The sequence below is a fragment of the Dipodomys merriami genome, unplaced genomic scaffold (assembly GCF_024711535.1).
Source record: "Dipodomys merriami isolate MVZ:Mamm:240054 unplaced genomic scaffold, mDipMer1.0.p SCAF_421, whole genome shotgun sequence".
Lineage (NCBI taxonomy): Eukaryota > Metazoa > Chordata > Mammalia > Rodentia > Heteromyidae > Dipodomys > Dipodomys merriami.
The window spans coordinates 781313-804905 of record NW_027205838.1 but is presented as its reverse complement, the minus strand read 5'-3'; the positions used below and the strand labels follow the sequence as shown (position 1 = coordinate 804905).

General features: G+C 53.2%; 2 protein-coding genes across 5 annotated transcripts; one reads left to right on the top strand and one right to left on the bottom strand.

The window, feature by feature from the left end:
- Nucleotides 1–2698: 2698 nt before the first annotated feature.
- LOC138807617 (signal-transducing adaptor protein 2-like) lies at nucleotides 2699–11928 on the top strand. Of its 3 annotated transcripts, XM_069993400.1 has the most exons (13): nucleotides 2705–2910; nucleotides 5739–5810; nucleotides 5961–6087; nucleotides 6901–6953; nucleotides 7977–8077; nucleotides 8545–8682; nucleotides 9508–9577; nucleotides 9688–9790; nucleotides 9919–9984; nucleotides 10833–10997; nucleotides 11079–11171; nucleotides 11254–11328; nucleotides 11532–11928. In XM_069993400.1, the coding sequence occupies exons 1-13, from the start codon at nucleotides 2809–2811 to the stop codon at nucleotides 11594–11596; spliced, it is 1230 nt and encodes a 409-aa protein (XP_069849501.1). In that variant the 5' UTR covers nucleotides 2705–2808; the 3' UTR covers nucleotides 11597–11928. The 3 variants fall into 3 exon arrangements, with proteins under 3 accessions (XP_069849503.1, XP_069849502.1, XP_069849501.1); XM_069993401.1 differs by lacking the exon at nucleotides 9919–9984 and having other exon boundaries at nucleotides 2703–2910; XM_069993402.1 differs by lacking the exons at nucleotides 10833–10997; nucleotides 11079–11171; nucleotides 11254–11328; nucleotides 11532–11928 and adding an exon at nucleotides 10278–10808 and having other exon boundaries at nucleotides 2699–2910.
- Nucleotides 11929–12148: 220 nt separating this feature from the next.
- LOC138807616 (fibronectin type III and SPRY domain-containing protein 1) lies at nucleotides 12149–22459 on the bottom strand. 2 transcript variants are annotated; one of them, XM_069993398.1, is made up of 13 exons: nucleotides 22318–22459; nucleotides 21318–21413; nucleotides 21007–21138; nucleotides 20310–20411; nucleotides 19188–19210; nucleotides 18914–19035; nucleotides 18095–18304; nucleotides 15921–16019; nucleotides 14343–14502; nucleotides 13498–13577; nucleotides 12758–13009; nucleotides 12554–12642; nucleotides 12149–12446 (listed from the first exon to the last, which is right to left on the bottom strand). In XM_069993398.1, exons 1-13 carry the CDS (start codon nucleotides 22330–22332, stop codon nucleotides 12336–12338), a joined length of 1491 nt encoding a protein of 496 aa, XP_069849499.1. In that variant the 5' UTR covers nucleotides 22333–22459; the 3' UTR covers nucleotides 12149–12335. The 2 variants fall into 2 exon arrangements, with proteins under 2 accessions (XP_069849499.1, XP_069849500.1); XM_069993399.1 differs by having other exon boundaries at nucleotides 12340–12446; nucleotides 12849–13009.
- Between the last annotated feature and the right edge of the window lie 1134 nt (nucleotides 22460–23593).

Below are 23593 nucleotides of genomic sequence, written 5' to 3'. Positions count from 1 at the left end.
TGCTGTATCACTTGAGCCACAGATCCACTTCTGGCTTTTTGCTGGTTAACTGGAGATAAGAGTCTCACAGGGGCTGGGAAGGTGGCTCAATGGTAGAGTGCTTGGCTTGTATGCATCAGGCCCTGGGTTTGATTCTTCAGCACCACATAAACAGGGAAAAAAAGCCGGAAGTGGCCCTGTGGCTCAAGTGGTAAAGCGCTAGCCTTGAGCTGAATTGCTGAGAAACAGCACCCAGGCCCAGAGTTCAGACTCCACAACCACTGCCAACAACAGCAAGGACTTTCCTTCTTAGGCTGGCTTGAAACCTTGATCTTTAGAGCTCAGCCTCCTGAATAAGGAAGATTAATTACAGGAGTGTGCCAACAAGCACCTAGCTGAATCTGTGATTTTAGAATTTCTCAAAAAAAAAAAAAAAAACCCACAAGAGGTTTTATCTTTGTTGCAATTGTTTTTAATGTACTTAAAATGTACTATGTAATTTTTTGTTTCTTTTGTATGTTCTTTCCCCATGGCATAACTCCTGTTTTCACTGTGTTTGATTCTGGTGCCTTGCATCTTTTTTTTTTTTTTTTTTTTTGGGTCCGGTCGTGGGGCCTGAACTCTGGGCCTGGGCGCTGTCCCTCAGCTCTTCAGCTCAAGGCTAGCGCCCTACCACTTGAGCCACAGCGCCACTTCCAGCTTTTTTCTTTTTGCTTCTGTGGTGCTGAGGAATCAAACCCAGGGCCTCAGGCATGCAAGGCAAGCGCTCTACCACTGAGCCACCTTCCCAGCCCCACCTTGCATCTTATATATACATATTTTTCTAATTTCGGGAGGGGAAGGGAAATAACAAAATGCTGAAACAAGGATACAGATTGACCTATTGTAGCAATGAGATGTACAAGACACTATGTTGGAAAGGAACTTTACAACTTGGGGGGGAGGGAGAAGTTGGGGAAGTGGGGAGAGAAGGGATGGTAGGGGAAAAACAAAGGAGGGGGTAACAATGCTCCATAGGAAATGTACTCATCACCTTACTCATGTAACTGTAACCCCTCTGTACAGTATCTTTACAATAAAAAGTATTTTTTTAACTGTATTTTTTTTGTCTTTTCTTTTTTGGTACTGGGGATCGAACCCAGGACGTTGCACTTGCTAGGCAAGCGCTTTGCCACTGAGCTACATCCCAGCCCAATAAAAAGTATTTTTAAATGCAAAACAAAAAAATATCCAGGCCCGTAGAATTTCACAAAAAAAAAAAAACCGTTTCAAAGAAAAGAGGGACAAATAAAGTAATACCAATTTGCATAATCTATCCTAGAAATCAGAAGTTAGAACATATCCCAGCTCAGTTCATGGAGCTAGTGTTATTATGTTGATACCAAAACATAAAAATCAGAGAAGTCCAAAAGCCAAGAGTATCATTAAGTGGCACAGAATTTGCTGAGCAAGTCTCCTGGTCCCATTCCAGGAAGCAGGTGTCTCATGCTTGTAACCTTGGCTACTCAGGAGGCTGAAATCCAAGCATCACAGTTCAAAGCCAGCCCAGGAAAGAAAATCTAGGAGACTATGATTTCCAATTAACCAGGAAAAGGTTGGAAGCAGAGCTATGGTTCAAGTGGTAGAGAGCTATTTTGAATGAAAAAACAAAAACAAAAAACTCAGGGACAGTATCTAGGTCCTGAATCTAAGCCCCAGGATAAGCACATACCAAAATAAACTAATGACTAAATGTACCATTTATTTATTTACTTACTTATTGCCAGTCCTGGGGCTTGAACTCTGGGCCTGGGCACTGGTCCAAAGCTTCTTTTGCTTGAGCCACAGTGCCACTTCTGCCTTTTTCTGAGTAATTTATCGGAGATAAGAGTCTCACAGACATTCCTGCCTGGGCTGGCTTCCAACCACAGTCCTCAGATCTCAGCCTCCTGAATAGCTAGGCTTACAGGTGTGAGCCACCAGTGCCCAGTTTAAGTGCACCTTTTATGATTACTTTAAAAAGTGAACTGCTGGGGCTGGGAAGGTGGCTCAGTGGTGGAGCGCTTGCCTTGCATGCATGAGGCCCTGGTTCGATTCCTCAGAACCACATAAGCAGAAAAAGCCGAAAGTGGCGCTGTGGCTCAAGTGGTAGAGTGCTAGCCTTGAGCTGAGGAGCTAAGGGACCGCGCCCAGGCCCAGAGTTCAGGCCCCACAACCGACAAATAAACAAACAAACAAATAAGATAGATAGATAGATAGATAGATAGATAGATAGATAGATAGATAGATAGATAGATAGATAGATAGTGAACTGCTTAGACAGCAGTGAACAAACTATACGCATATAGAATTGGGGTGTTAGCTCAGTGGTAGTGTGCTTGCCTAGCCTGCACAAGGCCCCGAGTTCCGTCCCCAGCACCTCAAGAGAATGGGATCAATAGGCCCAAATTGATCAGCACACTTAGAGCCGTCCCTATCGGAATCCCAGAGATTCTGTCCACAGAGAGAACACAGGAGCTGGCTGTGAGGAGCCTTGGAGTTGTGTCTAAGGGGCATTTGCCCTGTGCCTGCGTTCTTCTCTCTCCTCCCCCATTCCCCTGACCCTTGGATGGCACCTTACCCCACGCATGCTCACTCACACTCCTATCTTTTGAGCCCAGAGAGGCTGGGACTTGCCCTGGGTTCCTGGATCTGCCCCGGCCCAGCCCCCGCCCAGTACGGGCAGGGAGAGGGAGGTGATTGCTGACAGCCAGAGGAAATTCCCCTGGAACCAGTTTCTCAGCTTCCTGGCCCAGCTGTGGAGGGACGCCCCTGGAAGGAGCGGCAGGGCCAGGACCCCCTGGGCCCCAAATGGCCTCTGCCCTGGGCCCACCCCGGGTCCCCAAGCCCAAAGGAGTTGCGCCTTCACACTACTATGAGAGCTTTCTAGAGAAAAAGGGGCCCCGAGATCAGGTAAGGGTTGATGGGAAGCTCAGCATAGCTCTGGAGCCGGGGCAGAGGTGGATTGTGTTTCGGGGCCTCAGTTTCCCCACGGGGTGGCTGAATGTGGCTGGACTGGTACTGGGGGCTGTCAAGGGTTCTAGGTATGTGTGTCTGTCTGTGTCTATCTCTGTCTGTCCTTGTATTTCTCTACTTGATTCTTTTTCTCTATGTGTCTCTGTCGTTCAGTCGGTCTGTCGGTCGGTCTGTGGGTTTGTCTGTCAGTCTTTCCATCTGTCTCTTTTTTGATCCTTTGGATACAAACAAGACTGGAACTTCCTCCAGGAAATGAAAAGCCCTCTGACTCCCACACCTCTCTTCTTCCCTCTCTCTTCCCCAGCCTGTTCTCACTGGGGCTTTAGGGGTCAAATCCTGGACAGGTGACAGTCAGGGACATTGAGAGCAGATGTCCGGCCATATCGGACAGGACATGTCTGTATGTGTGCATGCACACCTGTGTCTTCCTCAGTTTCCCCGAGGCCCCCCAGCTCTCCCTCCGCACACACCCTATGAAGACTCTGAGCCAGCCCTCTCTGCTCCTCGCTCCAGGCATCCCTGCCATTGCCCCTGGGGTTTTCCTCAAGGTGACCTTGGCCTTCCCTCCACCTCCCCACTACCCACTCCTCTAGAGTTTAGGGAACCAGGCACAAACCCCTACTGGAAGCCTCCTTGCTGTCCCTGACTCCTCTAGGGCCTCAGTTTTACCTCCAGTGAAAGGGGTAGAGGGAGCTGGGCACCGATGGCTCACACCTGTGACCCTAGCTACTCAGGAGGCTGAGATCTGAGGATCGCAGTTCAAAGCCAGCCCAAGCAGAAAAGCCTGTGAGATTCTGATCTTCAATGAGCCACCAAAAAGCCACAAGTGGAGCTGTGGCTCAAGTAGTAGAGCCCTATCCAGCCTTGAGTGCAAAAGCTCAGGGACTATGCCCAGGCCCTGAGTACGAGCCCCAGGACTGGCACAAAAAAAATGAATAAATAAAAATGGCTCTCCTAAATTCATAGTTCACCTGGTTTGTCTTAAGCTAAGGTCAAAGTGTTGGGTACAGTACTCCCATGGGCCAGGTGTGAAGTTCCAAGTACTCCAATTGTTTTGTTCTCCACCTCTCTCTGCCTCTCTCTCTCTCTCCCTCTCTCTCATGTGCATGAATCATGTGTGTACTGGGGCCTGAAACTCTGGGCCCACACACTGTCCCTTGACATTTTTCCTGAAGGCTGGCACTTTACCACTTGAGCCACAGCCCCACTTCTGATTTTTGGTGGTTAATTGGCTATAAGAGTCTCTCAGATTTATCTGCCTATGCCAACTTAGAACCATGATTCTCTTCCTAAGTAGCTAGGATTGCAGGTATGAATCACCAGTAGCCAGTTGTTTTTATTCTTTTATAGTTTGCTGAGAATTTGTGCAGGAAAAATGGACTAATGTAATAAAAGCTACCACAACTCAAGATGGCTGAGGTCACGTCCAGCTGAACCTCCGAATACCACACGGAGTTTGACTATACACTGCTCCATTCTGAGTAGCTAGCACATGGTAGATCCTCACTAAGCGCGAGGCAGATAAATGTGTGGATCCAGGGAGGATGGATGGGTGGGTAGACAGGTAGGTGGCTGGCTGGATGAGTGGATGGATGGACAGATGGGTGGATGGGTTGGTGGATGGATGGATAGATGGATGGATGGATGGATGGACAGATGGGTGGATGGGTGGGTTGATGGATGAACAGATAGGTGGATGGTTGGGTGGATGGATGGATGGATGGATGAGTGGGTTGATGGATGGGTAGGTTGTTGGATGGATGGTGGATGGGTGGGTGGTAGATGGATGAGTGGATGAATGGATGGATAGGTGAATTGGTGGATGGTGGATTGATGGATGGAGAGGCAAATATGAATGAATGGATAGGTGGATGAATGGATGAGTTGGTGGGTAAATGAATGATGGGTGGATGGGTGGGTGGGTGTATGGATGGATGGATGGATTATGAGTCAACGGATGGGTTGATGGATGGATGGAGGAATGGATGGATAGGTGAACTGATGGATGGTGGGTTGATGGATGGATAGGCAGACAGATGAAAGAATAGATAGGGGATGAATGGGTGGGTAGGTGGGTGGGTGGATATGGACGGCATACTATGAAGCAGTGAGATGTTCTTAATCCTAGAGAGCCTCCTCCACAAATTGTGAGGCTGCAATGGGTCCAGTTGCTTTGGTTTGTTGTTTCAGGGCCTGGAATGGAACCCAGGACCTAGGGTGTGTTAGGCAAGGGTTCTACTTAGAGCTACACTCAAGCCCAAGGGTCTCTTTTGCCCTTCCCCCCTCCCCCCCCATCAGTTGCGGGGCTTGAACTCTGGGCCTGGGCGCTGTCCTTCAGTTCTTCAGCTCAAGGTTAGTGCTCTACCACTGGAGCCACAGCGCCACTTCCAGTTTTCTGGTGGTTACTTGGAGATAAGAGTCTCATGGACTATCCTGCCCGGGCTGGCTTTGAACTGTGACCCTCAGATCTCAGCCTCTTGAGTAGCTAGGATTGATTACAGGCGTGAGCCACCAGTGCTGGGCTTCTTTTGTCCTTTCTTGATGAGAACAGCAGATCCCAGAATGTGAGTCACGATGCATAGAGCGGGACCTCCCTGAAGACAATATTTGACCAGAAAACCGAAGCAGTTAGCTTTGTGAAGATGTGGGGCAAGCATATCCAGGTCTAGGAAACCAACAGCCTGTGCAAAGGCCCTGATCAGGGCAGAAGTAGGTTACTGGAGCTCCCTCGTTGACTTCCTCATTGCTCGCCCTCCACTTCTTAGGGTTACAAGAAGTTCTGGGCAGGCCTCCAGGGTCTCACCATCTGCTTCTACAACAGCAATCGAGACTTCCAGGTAAGCCTGAGAATGGGGAGCAGGACCTAGCCCGCCCTTGACCCCCACAGATCATGCACAGGAAGTGTGCCCCACTGTCACAGGAACAGCTACATTCTCCAAGAGGCTTGGGGCTGTCACACCTCCTTGTTTTTGTGTTCTCTGCCATAGCCACTGGAGAAGCTGGACCTGAGAACATTTGTGAAGCTCACAGACAGCATTCCCCAACTAAGCTCCCGTGATTCTGGTATCCACCTCACTCTGGTCCTCAGGACCCAAGAGGTCAAGTTCAAGGTAGGTGGATGGGGTGAATGGGAAAGATCTCTTCCATTCATGCAAACAAACAAACAAACATGTAGTCCCTAAGATGGCCTGCAGCAGACACAGGCAGTGCAAAGGCCCTGGGGCAGGTCTGAGCCTGATGTATTATTATAGGAACAGCACGGAGGCCTGTGTGGCTGGACCAGAGGGAGCAAAGAAAGCAGAGTAGGAGAGAGGACAAGAGGCAGGTCGTGCATGGCATGTGGGCTGTGGGGATACATTGAGCTTCTACCCAAAGGAAGCTGGGATGAAAGAATTTAGAGCATCAGAGGTGCAGGGGATGTAACCCACCCTTTCAGCTGGACAGTTGGGCATGGTGGTGTATGGTTGTCATCTGAGCTACAATAGTAAGCTTAAATATGATATTGGTCTAGGCCACTCTGGGTGAAACCAAAACTCAAACTCAAAAGTAACTAAAGCCGGATGCTGGTGGCTCAGGACTGTAATCTTAGTTACTCAGAAGGCTGAGATCTGAGGATCATGGTTCAAAGCCAGCCTAGGCAGGAAAGTCTGTGAGACTTATCTCCAACGAACAACAGAAAACCAGAAGTAGAGCTGTGGCTCAAAGTAGTAGAGCTCTATCTAGCCTTGAGTGACAGAGCTCAGGGATAGCAACCAGGCCCTGAGTTCAAGCCCCACAACCCCCCCCCCACACACACACACAAAAAGGGCTGGGGTGTGTTAAGCAACCCCTTATTTGTAAGTCATAGATCACCCCCCCAAATACCATCTTCAAAGCTGCTCTTGGAGTTAGTGTCTCTTACTTTTCCCTCTTTCTCTCCCTAGGTAGAGAGCCTGGAGTCCCGGGAGATGTGGAAAGGCTTTATTTTGACCGTAGTGGAGGTGAGTGTGGGCATTTTTTTCTTTCTTTCTTTTGGTCAGTAGTGGGGCTTGAACGCTGAGCCGGGGTGCTGTCCCTCAGCTCTCCAGCTCAAGGCAAGTGCTCTACCACATGAGCCACAGCGCCACCTCTGGTTTTCTGGTAAATTGGAGATAAGAGTCTCACGGACTTTCTTGCCCGGGGCTGGTTTGAACTGAGATCCTCAGATCTCAGCCTCCTGAGTATCTAGGATGACAGTCGTGAGCCACTGGCACCTGGCTCTTTCTTTCTTTTTGCCAGTCCTGGGGCTTGAACTCAGGGCCAGGGCACTGTCCCTGAGCTTCTTTTGCTCAAGGCTAGCACTCTACCACATGAGGCACAGCACCACTTCCAGCTTTTCCTATTTATGTGCTACTGAGGAATGGAACCCATGGCTTCATGCACGCTAGGCAAGCGCTCTACCACTAAGCCACCTTCCCAGCTCTCGAGTGTGGGCATCTTCTATTCATGTCTCCCAGACCCCAGACCTCCCTCACGCCCTCTCTTCCCCCCACCCCACACTGGGCTGGACCTGGAGACCCAGGGCCCATCTTCTGTGTTCCCAATAGTGCTTCAAATTCTAAAGTTAGCTTGCCATGACTTAAACCCAGTGGTCTACCTTCCTGCTTCTTTTCCCTATGACTTCCTTTTTCCTTTTTCTGTGTGGGTATTTCTGCTTGAACTCCGGGCCTCGTGCTTGGCTTTTTCACTCAAGGCTAGCATTCTCTACTGGAGTCACATCTCCTGTTCTGGCTTTTTGGTGAGAATCTCGTAGACTTTTCCTGCCCCGGCTGGCTTCAAACCTCCATCCTCAGATCTCAGCCTCCCCAGTAGCTAAGATTACAAGTGTTTTCCCCCTGTTTGGCACTTGTGGGCTGCTTGAGACTTTTCCAGCCCCTTGTCCCGAAGTATAAGTTTGTTTGAGCCCCCATGCCTGCCTGTGCTCTGGGCATAGCTGGCCGTCCCCTCACCGCCTGTGCCTTCCCGGGGCCCCCATCCCCTGTCAGCTCCGTGTCCCCTTCAACCTGACCCTGCTGCCTGGACATCTGTACATGATGGCTGAAGTCCTGGCCAAGGAGGAGGCTCGCCGCGCAAGCGAGGTGCCCTCGTAAGTCTTGGGGACCCCTGGCTCAGGGGTTCCAAGGTGGGAATGGGCAGAGCAGGTGTGGCTGATGGTGGGCAGCGAGCTGAGTCTGTCGGCATGGGGTGCAGGTCTGTTAGGGGTGGGGGGTCAGGGGGCAGAGCAGAGCTAGGACTCTAGGGGCAGGTGATAGGGGGAGGGCGTGGCCTGAGCTCTGGGGCGGGGCTATGATGAGAGGGCGGGGTCTTGATGTGGGGCGGGGTTATGTGTGGAGGGGCGGGGCCTTGGTGGGGTAGGCATGTGTTGGAAGGGTGGAGCCTTGGTCTGGGCGGGGCTATGGCCTCTGCTCTGAGGCGTGGCTATGTTGGGGGCGGGGCCTGGCGCGGATTATGCCGGGAAGGGCGGGGCCTGCGCCCCCGGGGTCATGTTAGGAATAGCGGAACCTGCGCCCCCTGGGGGCGGAGCTGTTCCCAGTTGCTGTGGTTTGGTTTTAGGTGCTTTATGAAGGTCAGCCGGCTGGAGGCACAGCTGCTCCTGGAGCGCTACCCTGAGTGCGGGAACCTGCTCTTGCGGCCCAGCGGGGATGGCACAGAAGGTGGCGTGTCTGTCACTACCAGACAGATGCTCAACGGGTGCGCATGCGCGACTCGGAGCCCTCCGCGGTGGGGGTGAGGGTTGTGGGTCAGAGGTTGGGGCGGAGCCACCCCTGAAATCAAGTTCGCCTAGGGGCGGGGCCGGCTTTGGGGGCAGGGGCGGCACACCGGCGCGGGGCTCAGTGCCTGAGAGTTAGACTGCGCTCCTCCGGCCAGTCAAGATGAGCAGGCCGACCTGGGCAGGCCTGTCAATCAAAGCCCGGCGCTGGTGGCTCACGCCCGTAATCCTAGCTACTCAGGCTGAGATCTGAGGAGCGAAGTTCAAAGCCAGCCTGGGGCTAGGCAGTCCGAGAAACTTACCTCCAGTAACCACTAGAAAACCGGGAGTAAAGCAGAAGCGTTCAGGGACAGCGCCCAGGCCCGGTTCAAGCCCGAGGAGCTACCAAAACAAAAAACAAAAAACAAGGTCAAGCCCAGCGAGAATGGGCCTTTGAACGGGATAGGGCAGGGGGCAGAGGTCATGGAGTCCCGTTCAGGGGTCGATCTGAGGGCTGACAGAGCCTGGGCATCGCCCTGAACCCTCCAAGGGTGTAATCAGATCTCAGTACACAGGGTGGAGTCAAACCTGGAGGCGGGGCCAGGGAGGGGGCGGGCTGTTTAGGGGCGTGGCCACTTGGGAGGTAATCCTCCAATCGGGCGGGCCCAGGCAAACTCGGAGGGCGGGGCCGGGGAGGGACGGATCATGGGAAGGCGTGGTCAGTGGGAGGCGATCCTCCAATAGGGCCGGCCCAGCTCGGGGAGGGGGCGTGGTTTCGCGGGGGCGGAGCCAGGCAGAACCCGTTCCTCAGCGCGTTCTCCGCGCAGGGCGCCCGTGGTCCGGCACTACAAGGTGAAGCCCGAGGGCGCCAAGTACGTGATCGACGTGGAGGACCCGGTGAGCATCGGTCCCGGGGTCCCGAGATGCGCGCTGGTGGTGGGGTCCGCGCCCTCCCCCCGTCTCCCTGACCGCGGTCTCCCATTCCCCCTCCACCCCCCCCACCCCAGTTCCCCTGCGCCTCGCTGGATGCGGTGGTCAACTATTTCGTGTCGCACACCAAGAGGGCGCTGGTGCCCTTCCTGCTGGAGGAGGACTACGAGAAGGTGCTAGGTGGGTGCGCCTTCGGGCGGGGGGAGCCGAGGGGGGCCCAGTCTTCCCCTTCTCATGTCCCCATCGTCCAGAGGAAAGGGACAGCCTCTGGCCGCCGCGCCTCCTCCAGGTCGCCCTCTCTGTTCCAGGCTACGTGGAAGCGGATAAAGAGAACGGCGAGAGTTTGTGGGTGGCGCCCTCCGCCCCGGGCCCAGGTGACGCCCCCACCCCGAGGCTGCTGCTGGGGCAGAGAGGGAGGGACCCTGAACCCACCCCCTCAGCTAGCACATACCCAGACCTCAGGAAGAGAAGTGACCCCAGATTTAGGACCCTAGAGGATGGGAGAAGAGTGGGACTGGGGGGGGGGGCGGGAGAAGAAATCTGGTAGGCTGGCTAAGTCTAGGGTTCCCCTAGATCGGGGAGGAAGGGGACAAGGCAGAGAAGGGTTCATGGGAGATATGGTGTTTACTGACGACCCGGAAGGAATTTATTTACCTATTTACTTTAGGGCTGGTCCTGGAGTTTGAACTGGACACGGTCCCTGAGCTTTGTGGGGTTTTTTTTTGTTTTGTTTTTTTTCCTTGCACAAGACTGGTGCTCTACTACTTGAGCCACTGCTCCACTTCCAGCTTTTTTGATGGTTCATTGGAGAGAAGAGTCTCTTGGATTTATCTTCCTGGGCTGGCTCTGAACCTCAATCCTCAGGTCTGAGCCTGAGGACACAAGCGTTGTCCCATCAGGACTACATGCTATGTGGCACGTGTGTCCCTCGGAAGCAGCCAACATATGTAAACTCATTGCTCCATGGTGCAGTCATTCATAGATACGTGCACACACACTACCTCTGCTGCCAAAGTGGCACAACAGCATATGCATGAGCGGTTTTGCATAAACTCAAATTATGCAAATGCAGGCCCACGTGTGTCTCTATTACCTGAGGATACAAACACACTTGCATCCTTGTATGTACACAGCGCCATGCTGTATCCAGGTATGCAGACAGACAGACTAGAGGTGTCAGGACCACCTGGGCCTTGACAGCGAACCCCCTTTTCTCCATCAGATTCTGTAACCCCTGCAAGTGTCCCGAAGCTGCCACCTCCTGTGCCTGCGTCCAGCCAGGACAAACTGCCCCCTCTCCCTCCCCTGCCCCCACTCCCAATCGAGGATGAGAACTACATCACCCCCATTGAAGACACCCCATCTGTGGATTACGTCAATCAGGATGGTGGGTGAGGGCTGCAGAAACTGGGGTGGGGTGCAGGAAGGCAATGGTGTCACATGACCACCCCCATATTTGTGTATGCAGTGATTTCCGGTAGCCAGCCAGCCGTCCTGAAGCCCAAGAAACTGGGAAAGCTTCCAGTAAAGCCTCCAAAGCCACCCATCAGCCCCAAGCCAGGTAGCTAGAGCGCTTTCCTCCCACAATGCACTCTGGGAGGGCTGAGGCCTGAGCCCACCTCTGCTCCCCCTCACCCCACCAGAACCCAAGGCTATCAACAGCGTCCCTGCCAGGAAGCTTATAGGCAGCTCGGCCCAGGCTCTCTTCCTCGCCACAAGTAAGGGGACTGTGGGGGTGGATGCAGGGTGAATTTTGCCCTACTCTGAGAGGTAAGACAAGGGAGCATGTTGTGGGTAGGATGATGCCTTTCAGCCTGTTTCCATTTGTGTCTGCACGGGACTCTATAGATTGGGGGGGAGAGGTTGTCATGACTGGGGAATTTCTGGCTCATCTGAAGCTGAGGTCCTGACCCCAACACAGGGCTAGGGGATGTGACGGCAGAGTTGGAGGAGAAGCTGCAGAAGAGACGAGCACTGGAGCACTGAGTCACCGCCATGCTGGGGACCAGCGGCTGACCTTCAATTGCCCAGAATTAAAACTCAACAGACTCCCCCACATACACACAGAGCAGGCTTGCTGCGCACTGGTGGCTCACACCTGTCATCCTAGCTACTCAGGAGGCTGAGATCTGAGGATTGTGGTTCAAAGCCAGCCTGAGCAGTAAAGTCCTTGAGACTCTTATCTGCAATAAACCACCAGAAAACCAGAAGTGATGCTGTGGCTCAAGTGATAGAGAGCTAGCCTTGAGCTGAAGAGGTGAGGGACAGCACCCAGGCCCAGAGTTCAAAACTCATGACCGACAAAAAAAAAAAAAAAACAAAAAACAAAAGCAGGCTTATGTGTTTGGCATGCTTGGGACACTGGGGGGGGGGGGACAGGGGCCCCACAATGTTTGTGCACAGTTGCCTCCATTACCTGAACTCCACAAGCCTACTTGCCTGACCCACAGAGATGTGCATATCATAGCGATTAGGGTGGGGAGAAGCTCAAGGTCCTGAGGCCACACCAAAGAACCAACCCCACAGCCTGGCCAGTGTTTGACCTTTATTTGCAAGTGAGGGGAGAGGGTCACCCCGGTGTCCACACCTTGTTGGGGACCCCCACCCCTCACTATCCAGAGTTAAGGCTCCAAGCAGCACATGAGAGGGCTTGGTCCAGTTGAACCACCCAATGCCTCTGGCAGCTTCCCCCTTCACCCCCAAAGCACCCAACCGGTTTGTGTCTCTAGGTAAGACTGGTGTTGGAGCTGCTGGTGGCACTGCCCCGCTTCTGTAGACAGCGCACGGAGCTGGGGACCTGCAGACCGGTGGTCACCTGGAAGCTGCCACACCACACCTGGGAGGGGGGGAGAGGAGGGAGATCAGGGGAGCCCTGCACCCACCCACCCTTCCCACCCCCTTCTCCGTCCTGCACTCCCCCTGGGCAGCCAGAAGGCGGCTCACCGTGAAGGCGGGCAGCAGCGGCTGTGTGAACTTGGCCTTGAACGTGTGCAGCAACTGTTTAGTGCGGGCGTTGTAGAAAGACAGGAGACCTGGGCGGGGAGGAGGGGGCAGCGGGAGGGGTCACGGGGTGGGTGATGTCCCGGGCTGAGGCTCAGGCATGGGGGCGGGGTGGGAGGGCAGAGGTGGCTGGAGTCTTGGGGTCACCTTGATGGAAGTCACAGTGCACACCCAGGCAGTCGGGCACGGGGGCATCCAGCACCTTGACCTTGTTGGCGTGCTTGGCGGTGAAGCTGACCTGCAGCCAGTTGTTGACGTGGAGACACCAGGACGCTGCCGTCTTGCCCAGCTGCTCAAAGCGGCCCAGGCTGCGGTAGGCCACGCCCACACCAAATGCCTTGCTGTCTGGCTCATAGCGCACCTCCCAGTAATGCTCCCCGCCATCGATCATCGTGTCCCCTGGGGTGGGTGGGGGGGAGAGGACAGAGGGACACTGGGTAAAACCAGGGCCTTGTGGACTTCTACAGGAGCCCCAGCTACTTCCAAGGTCCTAGCGACTCCTGCCAGCTACTCCCAGGGTCCCAGCTACTCCTGCCAGCTACTCCCAGGGTCCCAGCTACTCCTCAGGCTTGGTAAACATCCTGTACATACTTACCAAAGCCAAGCCATAGGAACTACCTCCAATTCATGTCCAGATGTCCCTTAATTCCCCCCAGAAAGTGGTCCTCTCCTCCCCATACTCTGGCTCCTGCCCACAGTTCCCCATGGGCCCACAGTCCACCTGGAGTCTGGATATCCCACTGCTTTTCCTGTCCCAGATCCTTCCCTGGACTCAGAGGCTCCTTCCTGTTGATCTCTGAATCCAGATCTCATCCAGGTCCCCTGCTCCACACACACACACCACCACCACCACCAGGGTCCTGCCCGGACCCCGATCCCATTCTTACCCAGCACTGTGTAGGACTCGGCGGTGAAGCGGTCCCGGCCCCCACGGCTGGAGGGCGCCCTCTTTGGAGATGGAGTACCTCTGGGGAAAAGGGGAGAAGCTTGGTCCAGGCCTCACTTTCCACACAGGAGGCCTCCCTGGACCATTCCAGGCACGGCCTGCTCCATTCGTCCCTGATAATACTGGGCTCAAGGCTAGTGCTCTACCACTTGAGTCACAGCTCCACTTCTGACTTTTTAGTAATTGAAGACAAGACTTTCCTGCCCAGACTGGCTCCAAACCAGGATCCTCAGATCTCAGGCTCCTGAGTAGCTAGGATGACAGGTGTGAGCCACTGGCGCCTGGCTAGAAAACATTTTTTTATATTTTTTATTTTTTTGGTCAGTTGTGGAGCTTGAACAGTGCCCAGGCTCTGTCCCTGAGCTTTTTTGCTCAAGGCGAGCACTCTAACACTTGAGCCACAGCTCCACTTCCAGTTTTCTGGTGGTTCATTGGAAATAAAGAGTCTCCCAGACTTTCCTGCCCAGGCTGGCTTTGAACTGCGATCCGCAGATCTCACTCAGCCTCCTGAGATGCTAGGATGACAGGCATAAGCCAAACCCTACTTATAATCCCTCCTCCCCTCCCACCCCCCCACCTCCCCATTCATGGTAGAAGGAAGCAGCCGGCTTCCTCCAGCACAGCTGCTCCCTAGCCTTCTGCTTCTCCTCCCTGTCCTGATCCCATTGGGCGGTGTGTGTGTGTGTGTGTGTGTGTGTGTGTGTGTGTGTGTGTGTGTGTGTGTTCCCCACCACCTTGGGAAGGGGAGTGGGGGAGGGAGGGCGGGAGGGGAGGAGGGGCAGGTACCTGGCTGGGGAGTTGACAGGAGAAGCTGTCCGCCCCTTGCCATCTTTCTCTCGGGCCTTGATGTCCTGCACCTTCCCGCCCATGGCGTCCCATTCCACAGAGAGGTTGTCCACCCGCAGGTTCTGGTGGGACGTGGAGGCGTCCAGGCGGAACATGAATGCTGGGGCCGGGGAGACCAGGGAGTCACAGAGACGGGAAAACCCAGAGAGACACAGAGACACGGGCGGGCAGGCAGTGACCAAGACAGACCGCCACAGGGACAGACAGGAGACAAGCAGACAGGCAGAAAGACACCAGGAGGTACAAGATAGGAAAGGAAGAACCCAAGGGAAGAGCCCAAGGGAGGTCTGGGGTTGCGGCCCAACTGTTTCTAAAGTCTATGAGAACTTTCTTTCCCCTCTTTTTCAATACTGGGGTTTGAACTCAAGGTCTGGCCTTGCTAGGCAGGTGCTCTACCACTAGAATCATGCCCCTGATCCTAGTAAGGGCCTTTTTCAAGACAATTGTTCTTCCCTGATTTTTCACCTCCAAGACAGGGGTGGAGTTACAGCAGGACGGAAGTGAGAGAGCAAAGGAACTTCCCAGTGAGATATGCAAATCAACATGGGAGACCTGGTGAATCTGATATTGAAGGCATATATATATATATGTGTGTATATATGTATATGTGTATATGTGTGTGTGTGTGTGTGTGTGTGTGTGTGTGTGTGTGTGTGTGTGTGTATAAATTTAAATTTAAATTTTTTTTTTGGTCGGTTGTGGGGCTTGAACTCTGGGCCTGGGCGCTGTCCCTCAGCTCTTCAGCTCAAGGCGAGCGCTCTACCACTTGAGCTACAGCGCCACTTCCGGTTTTCTGGTGGTTCATTGGAGATAGGAGTCTCACGGTCTCTCCTGCCCGGGCTGGCTTTGAACAGCGATCCTCTGATCTCAGCCTCCTGAGTGGCTAGGATTACAGGCGCCCGGCCATGTGTATGTATATATATATTCCAAGATAAAAGAAAAACAGCATGGTAAGAAGGCACCACGGTTCATGCCTGTAATCCTAGCTAATCAGGAAGCTGAAACAGAAATCCATGGTTCAAGGTCAATTTTGGCAAAAAGTTAGTCAGACTCCATCTCAAACAATACAAAATTCAGCCCAGGCAAAAAGTGAGCCTCTCTCTTTCTCTTTTTTGTTTAATTGAGCTGGGCACTGGTATTTTATGCCTATAATCCTAGCTACTCAGGAGACTGAGATATAAGAATCATGGCTCAAAGCTAACCTGGGAGACTCGACATTTATTGCAAAAATCTAGAACTGAAGGCATGGCTCAATTGGTAGAGCATCAGCTGGGAGTGAAAAACCTGAGCAAGTCCATGAGGAAAAAAAAAAAAAAAAAAAGGAAAAGTGGAATAGAATGGTATCCATTCAAGCTAAGAATGCCACTGTGGACTCAGGTATGAGCTTCCTAGCGGCCAAGGCAACAAGGCCCACAGACCCATTATTAGAGTATGACTGAGACACACAACCCCAGAGCACTGGGAGGGAGGGGGTATGTAGTCAGAGATAGGGATGGGGGGAGGAGGGCAGCTGGTCACCTGCTGTCTCCAAGGTCACTGGCTCAGAGAATTCACCTGCAACTGCCTTGTTACAGGCCTTCACCCGAAAGTTCATGTATTTCATGTCAAACTTGAGACCTGGATGGATGTAAGAGACATCAGAGGTATTTGGTAACACCTATCACTCTCCTCCATGATCCCATGGCTGCCACAATAAGGAACACCTTACAAGCAATTCTGTATCCCAACTCTTGACCCCACCTCCAAACCAGAGCAGCCAATGAAAAGACTTTATGGCCCTTGTCAGTGATTGGCTCAGAAATAGGCACATGACCCAACCAGACCAATCAGAGCCTGCCTTGCAACTTTGTTACTATGAGCCCCCTTCACAGACAATCTCTTGGTTTGTTTTCTAAGCCTCTCTCATTATTATTATTATTATTATTATTATTATTATTATTATTATTATTATTATTATTATTAAATTTTATTTTATTGGTTGTGGGGCTTGAACTCAGGGCCTGGGCAGTGTCTCCGAGCTCTTTTGCTCAAAGTTAGCCCTCTACCACTTTGAGCCACAGCGCCACTTCCAGTTTTCTGGTGGTTCATTGGAAATAAGAGTCTCATGGACTTTCCTGCCTGGGCTGGCTTTGAAACTCGATCCTCCTGACTAGCTAGGATTACAGATGTGAGTCACCAATGCCCCTACTTGCTATCATCATCATCATCATCGTCATCATCATCATCATGCATTGCTAGAAATGGAACCCAGGGGCATGAGGCCTGTTAGTTTTGTTTTTTTGGGGGGTACAGCACATGGAACCCAGTGTCAGGCTACCCGAATCACACCCCATCAGCTCCCCAGTCTGACACTGGACTACACTTCTGACCTAAGCTGCCCCGGCTGCAGGGAAAGTCCCCCCCCCAGCACTATCTCATTATCATATTATTATTTTGCAGCTTGCTGTACATCTGTAATTACTCCACAACAGAAAGTCACAATAAAATAAAAATAAAAAGCAGAACGGTCTGGAGGTGAGCACTGTGGGTGCCTATTTTTAAGAGGCGGTGTGTTTGTTTTCATTCCCATGCAGAGGAGACACCAATAGCTTCTCAGGCTCCCAGGCTGGCTGGTGGCTTCTCTCCATAGCAATTAGCATGCTCATGATTAAGCATGTATGCTAATTACAGATAACTAGCGGCTGATTACAGCCCCTGGGTGAGGGAGTGAATGTCACGTCTGCAGACGAGGTCTTCCCCGCTCAAGGCAGCTTTTTAAAACTCATTAGGGAACCCCGATATTTCCCGCCTTCTGATCCTCCCCCCCTCCAGCTGGGTGGGTCCCCTGGCTTTTCTGTTTCTTGTAAGTGCTGAGGAACTCTCCCAATCCCCAGCTCCAGCAGGCTAAATGGGCTTGGGGATCTTGGCACGGTGTGGGTGCTGATAACTTAGATCTATGAGAGCGCCAGTCCGTGGCTGCTGGAGAGAGAAGGGGGAGCGACAGGGTGGCCTCCCTTCCTGTTCCTCAGTTCCCTTCCCTGTCAGATGTGATGCACGGCCAGCCTGCTATATATGGACTTTGGAGGAGGTCAGTAGTCTCTGGATGATTTAATAGCTCCATGGACACCTGCAGAGGCTGAGGTATTCGGGGAAGATAAGTAACTAGACTGGACTAGACATGATTTGCCCCAGGTATACTCCTTTATCTGCCTAGGTGTACTGACTTACCTGTCCAGGTATTCAGGTGTGCAGTCCTTACCTAAGCTGCCCAAGGATACTCCCTTACCTTCCCAGGTATATTCCCTCTGTCCAGGTGTGCTCCTTTACCTGTCCAGGTGTGCTCCCCTTACTTTAGCTGCCCAGATCTATGTCTCTTACTTGTCCAGGTGTATTACCTTTACCTGTCCAGGTAGCCCCCCCTCACCTGTCCAGGGTGTATGTGTGCCTTACCCATCCAAGTATGTTCTTTTACCAGTCCTGGTGTTATTACCCTTAGCTGACCAAGTGTGCTCTCTTACCTACCCAGGTGTGTGTGTCTTACCTGTCCAGGTGTTTCTTCATCTGTCCAGATGTATTGCCCTTACCTGTCCAGGTGTGTCCCCTTACCTAAGCTGCCCAGGTGTGCTTCTCTTACCTACCCGGGTATCTCTCTTATCTGTGCAAGTATGTTCCTTTACCAGTTCTGGCGTATTACCCTCACCTGCTCCCCTCACCTGTCAAGGTGTATTCTGTCTGTCGGATGCCCTCGATGACCATCCAGGGCTGGTCCTCCTTGAGGCGGGGTGGGCCCTCGAAGTTGGTCCTTCGATACTCCAGCACGTAGTGGTCGATCTTGCTGTCCTCATCCGGCATGCGCCACACCAGGGTCACACAGTTATCTGCCACCAGAGACTCGGCCAGGTCGATCACAGGGGCGCTGGGTACTGAGCAGGACAGAGTTAGAGGAGACATCAGGGTTCTGTGTCCACAGGGGATGTGCCAGGAGCCCGGGAGCCCGGTCCACTGCATGATGGCCTGTGTTGGGGGTAAACCACCTGGGGCTGGAGCCCCCTCAGGCTTCCAGCCAGCCAGGAGAGAAGCCAGAGCAGGCTCAGGGTTCAGCCCACAGAGGACTGACACTGGGAACAGTTTTTCCAGAACCCAACTGCTTAGTGAATGGGACTTCCTCTAGGCTTCACCTTTAGGTCTGTTCCATATGGGCTCCCTCCTGATACTCAACCAGGGCCCCACCCACGCATGGGTGTGGCTTCCCTGGCACCACCCACATTGGGCGTGGCTTCCAGGCATCCATCCACAAATGGGAGTCCCTAGCGCTCCACTAGCACAAGACAGGTCATTGGAAGGCTCCATGCACAGATAGGCGGGCCTTCCCAGTGCTCCACCTACATATGGGCGGGGCTTGCATTGACTCCACCCTCTGGGCCTTGCTGGGATTCAGGCACCTGTTGGTTGGCCTCACGCCAGGACCTTTCTAGGTGTTTCGAAGTCTACACCGTTTTCCCCCAAATCCCTCCAATGAGACCCCCTCTCACCAGGCAGGAACTTCAGGGCCTGCAGCATCTGCCGCTCCTGTGCAAAGTCCACCATGAGATGACTCATGTTATCGCTGACCTTGGCTTTCAGTGACAACCGGAAGGCAGGGGCCATTGTCACCCTGCAGGGAAGGAGGTTTTCCAGGCTCCTGATTGTGAGGAGGGGCAGGTGTCTCCCCAGACCCAATGTTCTGGGTCCAGCACCCAAACCTGGGTGTCCCCCACCATTACACCATGGGGAGACACAGGGCAGGGACCGGATCCAGCATCTTACCCATCTTTGACTTGTTTGGCAGCCTAGAAAGAGGGATGGAACAGAATTCAGAGATCGGCTCATCTCTAATAGAATTCATGGTTTGAAGACAGCCTGGGCAGACACATCCATGAGCCTCTTATCTCCAATAAACAAGAAAAAAGCTGGAAGTGGTGTTGTGGCTAAAGCGGTAGAGTGCTAGCCTTGAGCACACCCAGGCTCTGAATTCAAGTCCCAGGACCAGCACAAAAAAAAAAGAAAAAAGAAGCCGGGCGCTGGTGGCTCACGCCTGTAATCCTAGCTACTCAGGAGGCTGAGATCTGAGGATCGCGGTTCAAAGCCAGCCCGGGCAGGAGAGACCGTGAGACTCCTATCTCCAATAAACCACCAGAAAACCGGAAGTGGTGCTGTAGCTCAAGTGGTAGAGCGCTTGCCTTGAGCTGAAGAGCTGAGGGACAACGCCCAGGCCCAGAGTTCAAGCCCCACGACTGACAAAAAAAAAAAAAAGAGTCTCACAGGCTTCTCTATCTGGGTTGTCTTGGATCCACAATCCTTAGATCACAACCTTCTGAGTAGCTAGGATTACAGGTGTGAGCCACCAGTGCTCGGCTCCAATCTTTTTTTTTTTTTTGCCAGTTCTAGGACTTGAACTTTGGGCCTGGGCACTGTTCCTGAGCTTCTTTTTGCTCAAGGGTAGAGCTCTACCACTTGAGCTCCAGTGCCACCTCTGGCTTTTTTTCTGAGTTGTTTATTGGAGAAAAGAATCTCATACACTTTCCTATTAGGCTGGCTTCAAACCACGATCCTCAGATCTCAGCCTCCTGAGTAATCTAGGATTACAGGCATGAGCTACCAGTGTCCAGCTTACTTGCTTTCTCTCTCTCTCTCTCTCTCTCTTTCTCTCTTCTTTCTTTCTTTCTTTTTTTCTTTCTTTCTCTTTCTTTCTTTCTTTCTTTCTTTCTTTCTTTCTTTCTTTCTTTCTTTCTTTCTTTCTTTCTTTCTTTCTTTCTTTCTTTCTTTCTTTCTCTTTCTTCCTTTCCTTTACATGCTGGTGCTGAGATTTGAATTCAGGACCTGGGCTTAATGTTGCATGAGTGGGTTACACACTGAAAACTACCTGGGTCCTGCCCCAGAGACACCCACCTGAGGGAAGTCATCGCTGTCCATGGTCTGTAGAGTCTGGTTGGCCGTCTCCAGCAGCTCCTCAGAGCTCTCCAGGGCCCGCGTGCAGGCGGCCAGTTGGTTCTGAGGGGAGCATGGCACCAATCAATCCACAGCTCACCATACAGCTTCACCTCCCAGGCATCTGCCCGCCACCTTCAGGACCCACAGCCTTCTGAACTCCAGCTGGGAAAGGGAGGCTGGTGCCTGGAGTACCTGGCCACAGCCTCTTCCCTCCCACCCCCCCTCCCCTGGGAACCCCTCCCTGGAAAACACATGCCCAGAGCCAGGCTCCAGTGGCTTATGCATGTAATCTTAGCCACTCTGGAAGATCCAGATTTGAAATCAGCCTGGGCAGGCATGCCCCCTGAGACTCTATCTCTGATTAACTAGCAAAATGCCAGACTGAGGCATGGCTCAAGTTGATAGGAGGATAGCTGTGACCAAGAAAGCCAATCCAGAGGGCTCTGAGTTCAAGCCTTAATTTGGGCACACAAGAAAACCCAAAACTACACGTGCCCAGGCTGATTTCTCCTGAGCTCCGTAGTCCAAGGAGGAGTCCAAGGGGGTTTGATGGAGATAGGGAACGGGTGAGAGACTAGGGGGCAGACGTTAGAGTCCACCATCACTAGGCTCTCTGCCTCTGGAGGCGGGCGGAGGGGGACACCTGACCCCCCACCTGAAGCTCATAGGTGCGGCTGGCACGGTCCTGTTTAATCTTCATGAGCATGCCCTCCTTCAGCTCTTCCAGGACGGACAGCAAGGACTGGAACTCGGCTTCTAAGTCCTCCTGTACCTTGGTTGAGTTTGCCTGGGTTGGAATGGCAGGGATGCGTTAACATCTGTGTCCAGCTGAAGAAACTGAGGCCAAGCGATCAGCCAGACCCGGCCACTTCCTGGGCTTTGCAATAAGAAGCCAGTTCCAATGGCAGACACCCCCTGCCCTTTCCCCTTCCCCTCTCCACTCCCCGCCTCCTGTACCTCCCTTACCTCTACATTCAGCAGCATTTGCTTGAGTGAGTAGATAAAGCTCTGGATTTCTTCATTCTTCATCGCTAGCGTTGTGATGATCTTCCGAAGAGCCTCCTGTCCCACCAGACCACAAGTATCACACACACACACACACACACACACACACACACACACACTTCACGTGGCCTGACCCCCTGCTCTGCCCTCAGGAATTCAGGGAGGAGCTATGGGGCCCTCTGGCTCTCTATAGAACTCACTTAGGTGGTGGCCACTTGTGAGCAACCCCCAATTTACATGGGAGGAAACTGAGGCCCAGGATGAGCCTCTTCACAGAGGAGCAGACCAGAAGCAAGTCTGCATGAGCACCAAATCTTCAACCTAATACCTACATCTTGAAGGTTGCCCATGAACTGGTTGGAAGGGCTAGCCTGGGCAAAGAAACTCCCAGAAGGAAAATGGGTTAGCCTGGGGAAAGGGCTACCTGTGGTCAGTACACCCACAGGGGAACTGGGGTAGCCTGGGCTAAAGGCTAGCCAAGGAGCCTGGCCCCAGGAGCTGAGGTGAGCCTGAGAAAAGGAATTAACCAGAAAGAGATAACCTGGACAAAAGAAGGAGCCTTCAGAGAGCCCAGGTAAGAGGGGAGGGGGAAGGGAGGCTGCAGGGACAGGAAGGAAGGCCAGCCAGCAATTCCTGCTTCTGTCCTGACCCCCCCCCCCAACCCAGGACTAAGAGGTCGCTAAGGTCAGTATAATGGAGCAGATTACGCGGGGAGGGGCGGGGGGTCCTCAAGTCTAGGATGGTAGGCGTGGGGGATGGGGTCAGGGCTGGGACCTAGAGATGGGGGGGGCACCCAGGAGAGGGAGGGTGACTGCATGCAAACGGGGGAGCCGTGCACGGGGGAGGGCGCCGTGCATGGGGGTGGGGGAGCCGTGCATTGAGGTGGGGGAGCGCCGCAGCATGGCGGGGGGGGGGCTGCGGCATCACCTGGTCCCCACCCTATGCCCACACCCCGTCCTACCCTTTGGTCTTCCATGGTTGCAGCCTGGGTCACCCCGGCCCGGCCTGCGGGCCCCACGCGCTTCAGGAGTTCCCCCTCAAGCTGCCTTTGCCGCTGCCCGGGAGCCAATGGCCCCCGCTGAGCCCTCGCCACCGCCTTCGCCCGCCGCCGCGCCCCCCGGTCAGCGCTCCATCACTGCCCGCACTGCGCAGGCGCGCGCTCCCGCAGCATTCTGGGAATTGTAGTCCAACTCCTGGATTCCAGAGCCTGGGAATGGGTTTGACTCCCGGCCCTGCTGCATAACCTGAAAGGTCACCCTTAGTCCTCCCAGACCGCAGTCTCCCCGCTTTCTCGCTCACAACCCTTTTCCCTTTGCTATTTTATTTTTTGGTCGGTCGTGGGGCCTGAATTCTGGGCCTGGGCGCTGTCCCTGAGCTCTTCAGCTGAGCGCCCTACCCCTTGAGCCACAGCGCCACTTCCGGTTTTCTGGTGGTTTATTGGAGATAAGAATCTCATAGACTTTCCTGCCTGGGCTGGCTTTGAACCATGATCCTCAGATCAACCTCCTGACTAGCTAGGATTCTAGGCGTGAGCCATCAGCGCCGGCTCCTTTGCTATTCTAACGGGGATCCAAGATGCCAACTCCCAAGGTCTGGCCCTTGATGACTCACTGAGAAGCCACAGACTTCATCAAAGCAGGCATCCACCCTCCAAAGTTCTCTTTTCTTCTTAAGACACAACCAAACTCCTGCACATCCACAAAGCCCCAGACTGTCCCCTACTTCTCCTTTTTTTTCTTTTTCTTTTTTCTTTTTTTCCAGTCCTGAGGGTTGAACTCAAGGCCTGGATACTGTCCCTGAGCTTCTATTACTCCAGGATAACACTCTACGATTTGAGCCACAGCACCACTTCTGGCTTTTTCTATTATGTGGTACTGAGGAATGGAACCCAGGGCTTCATGCATACTAGGCAAAGCACTCTACCACTAAACCACATTCCAGCCCTTTTTTTTTTCCTTTTTATGATGCAACCAAACTCTTGCACATCCCACAAAGCCCAAGACTCTCCCCTAAAGAAACCTCTTCACAGTTCAGGTTCTACAGGGTAATAGGGTGTCTATGGCCATTCTATTTCCCCTACCAATCTGACAGGTTCCTAATGGCTTTTCTGGCTAGGGGGAGGGGAGGGCGGAGCTTGGGAAAGTATGAAGACAGGCAAGAGGGGGCAAAGGGGAGGCAGGGAGGTTGTGGAGACACAGCGCCACCACGGGGACCTCCCTGGGCTCAGAGACACCGCT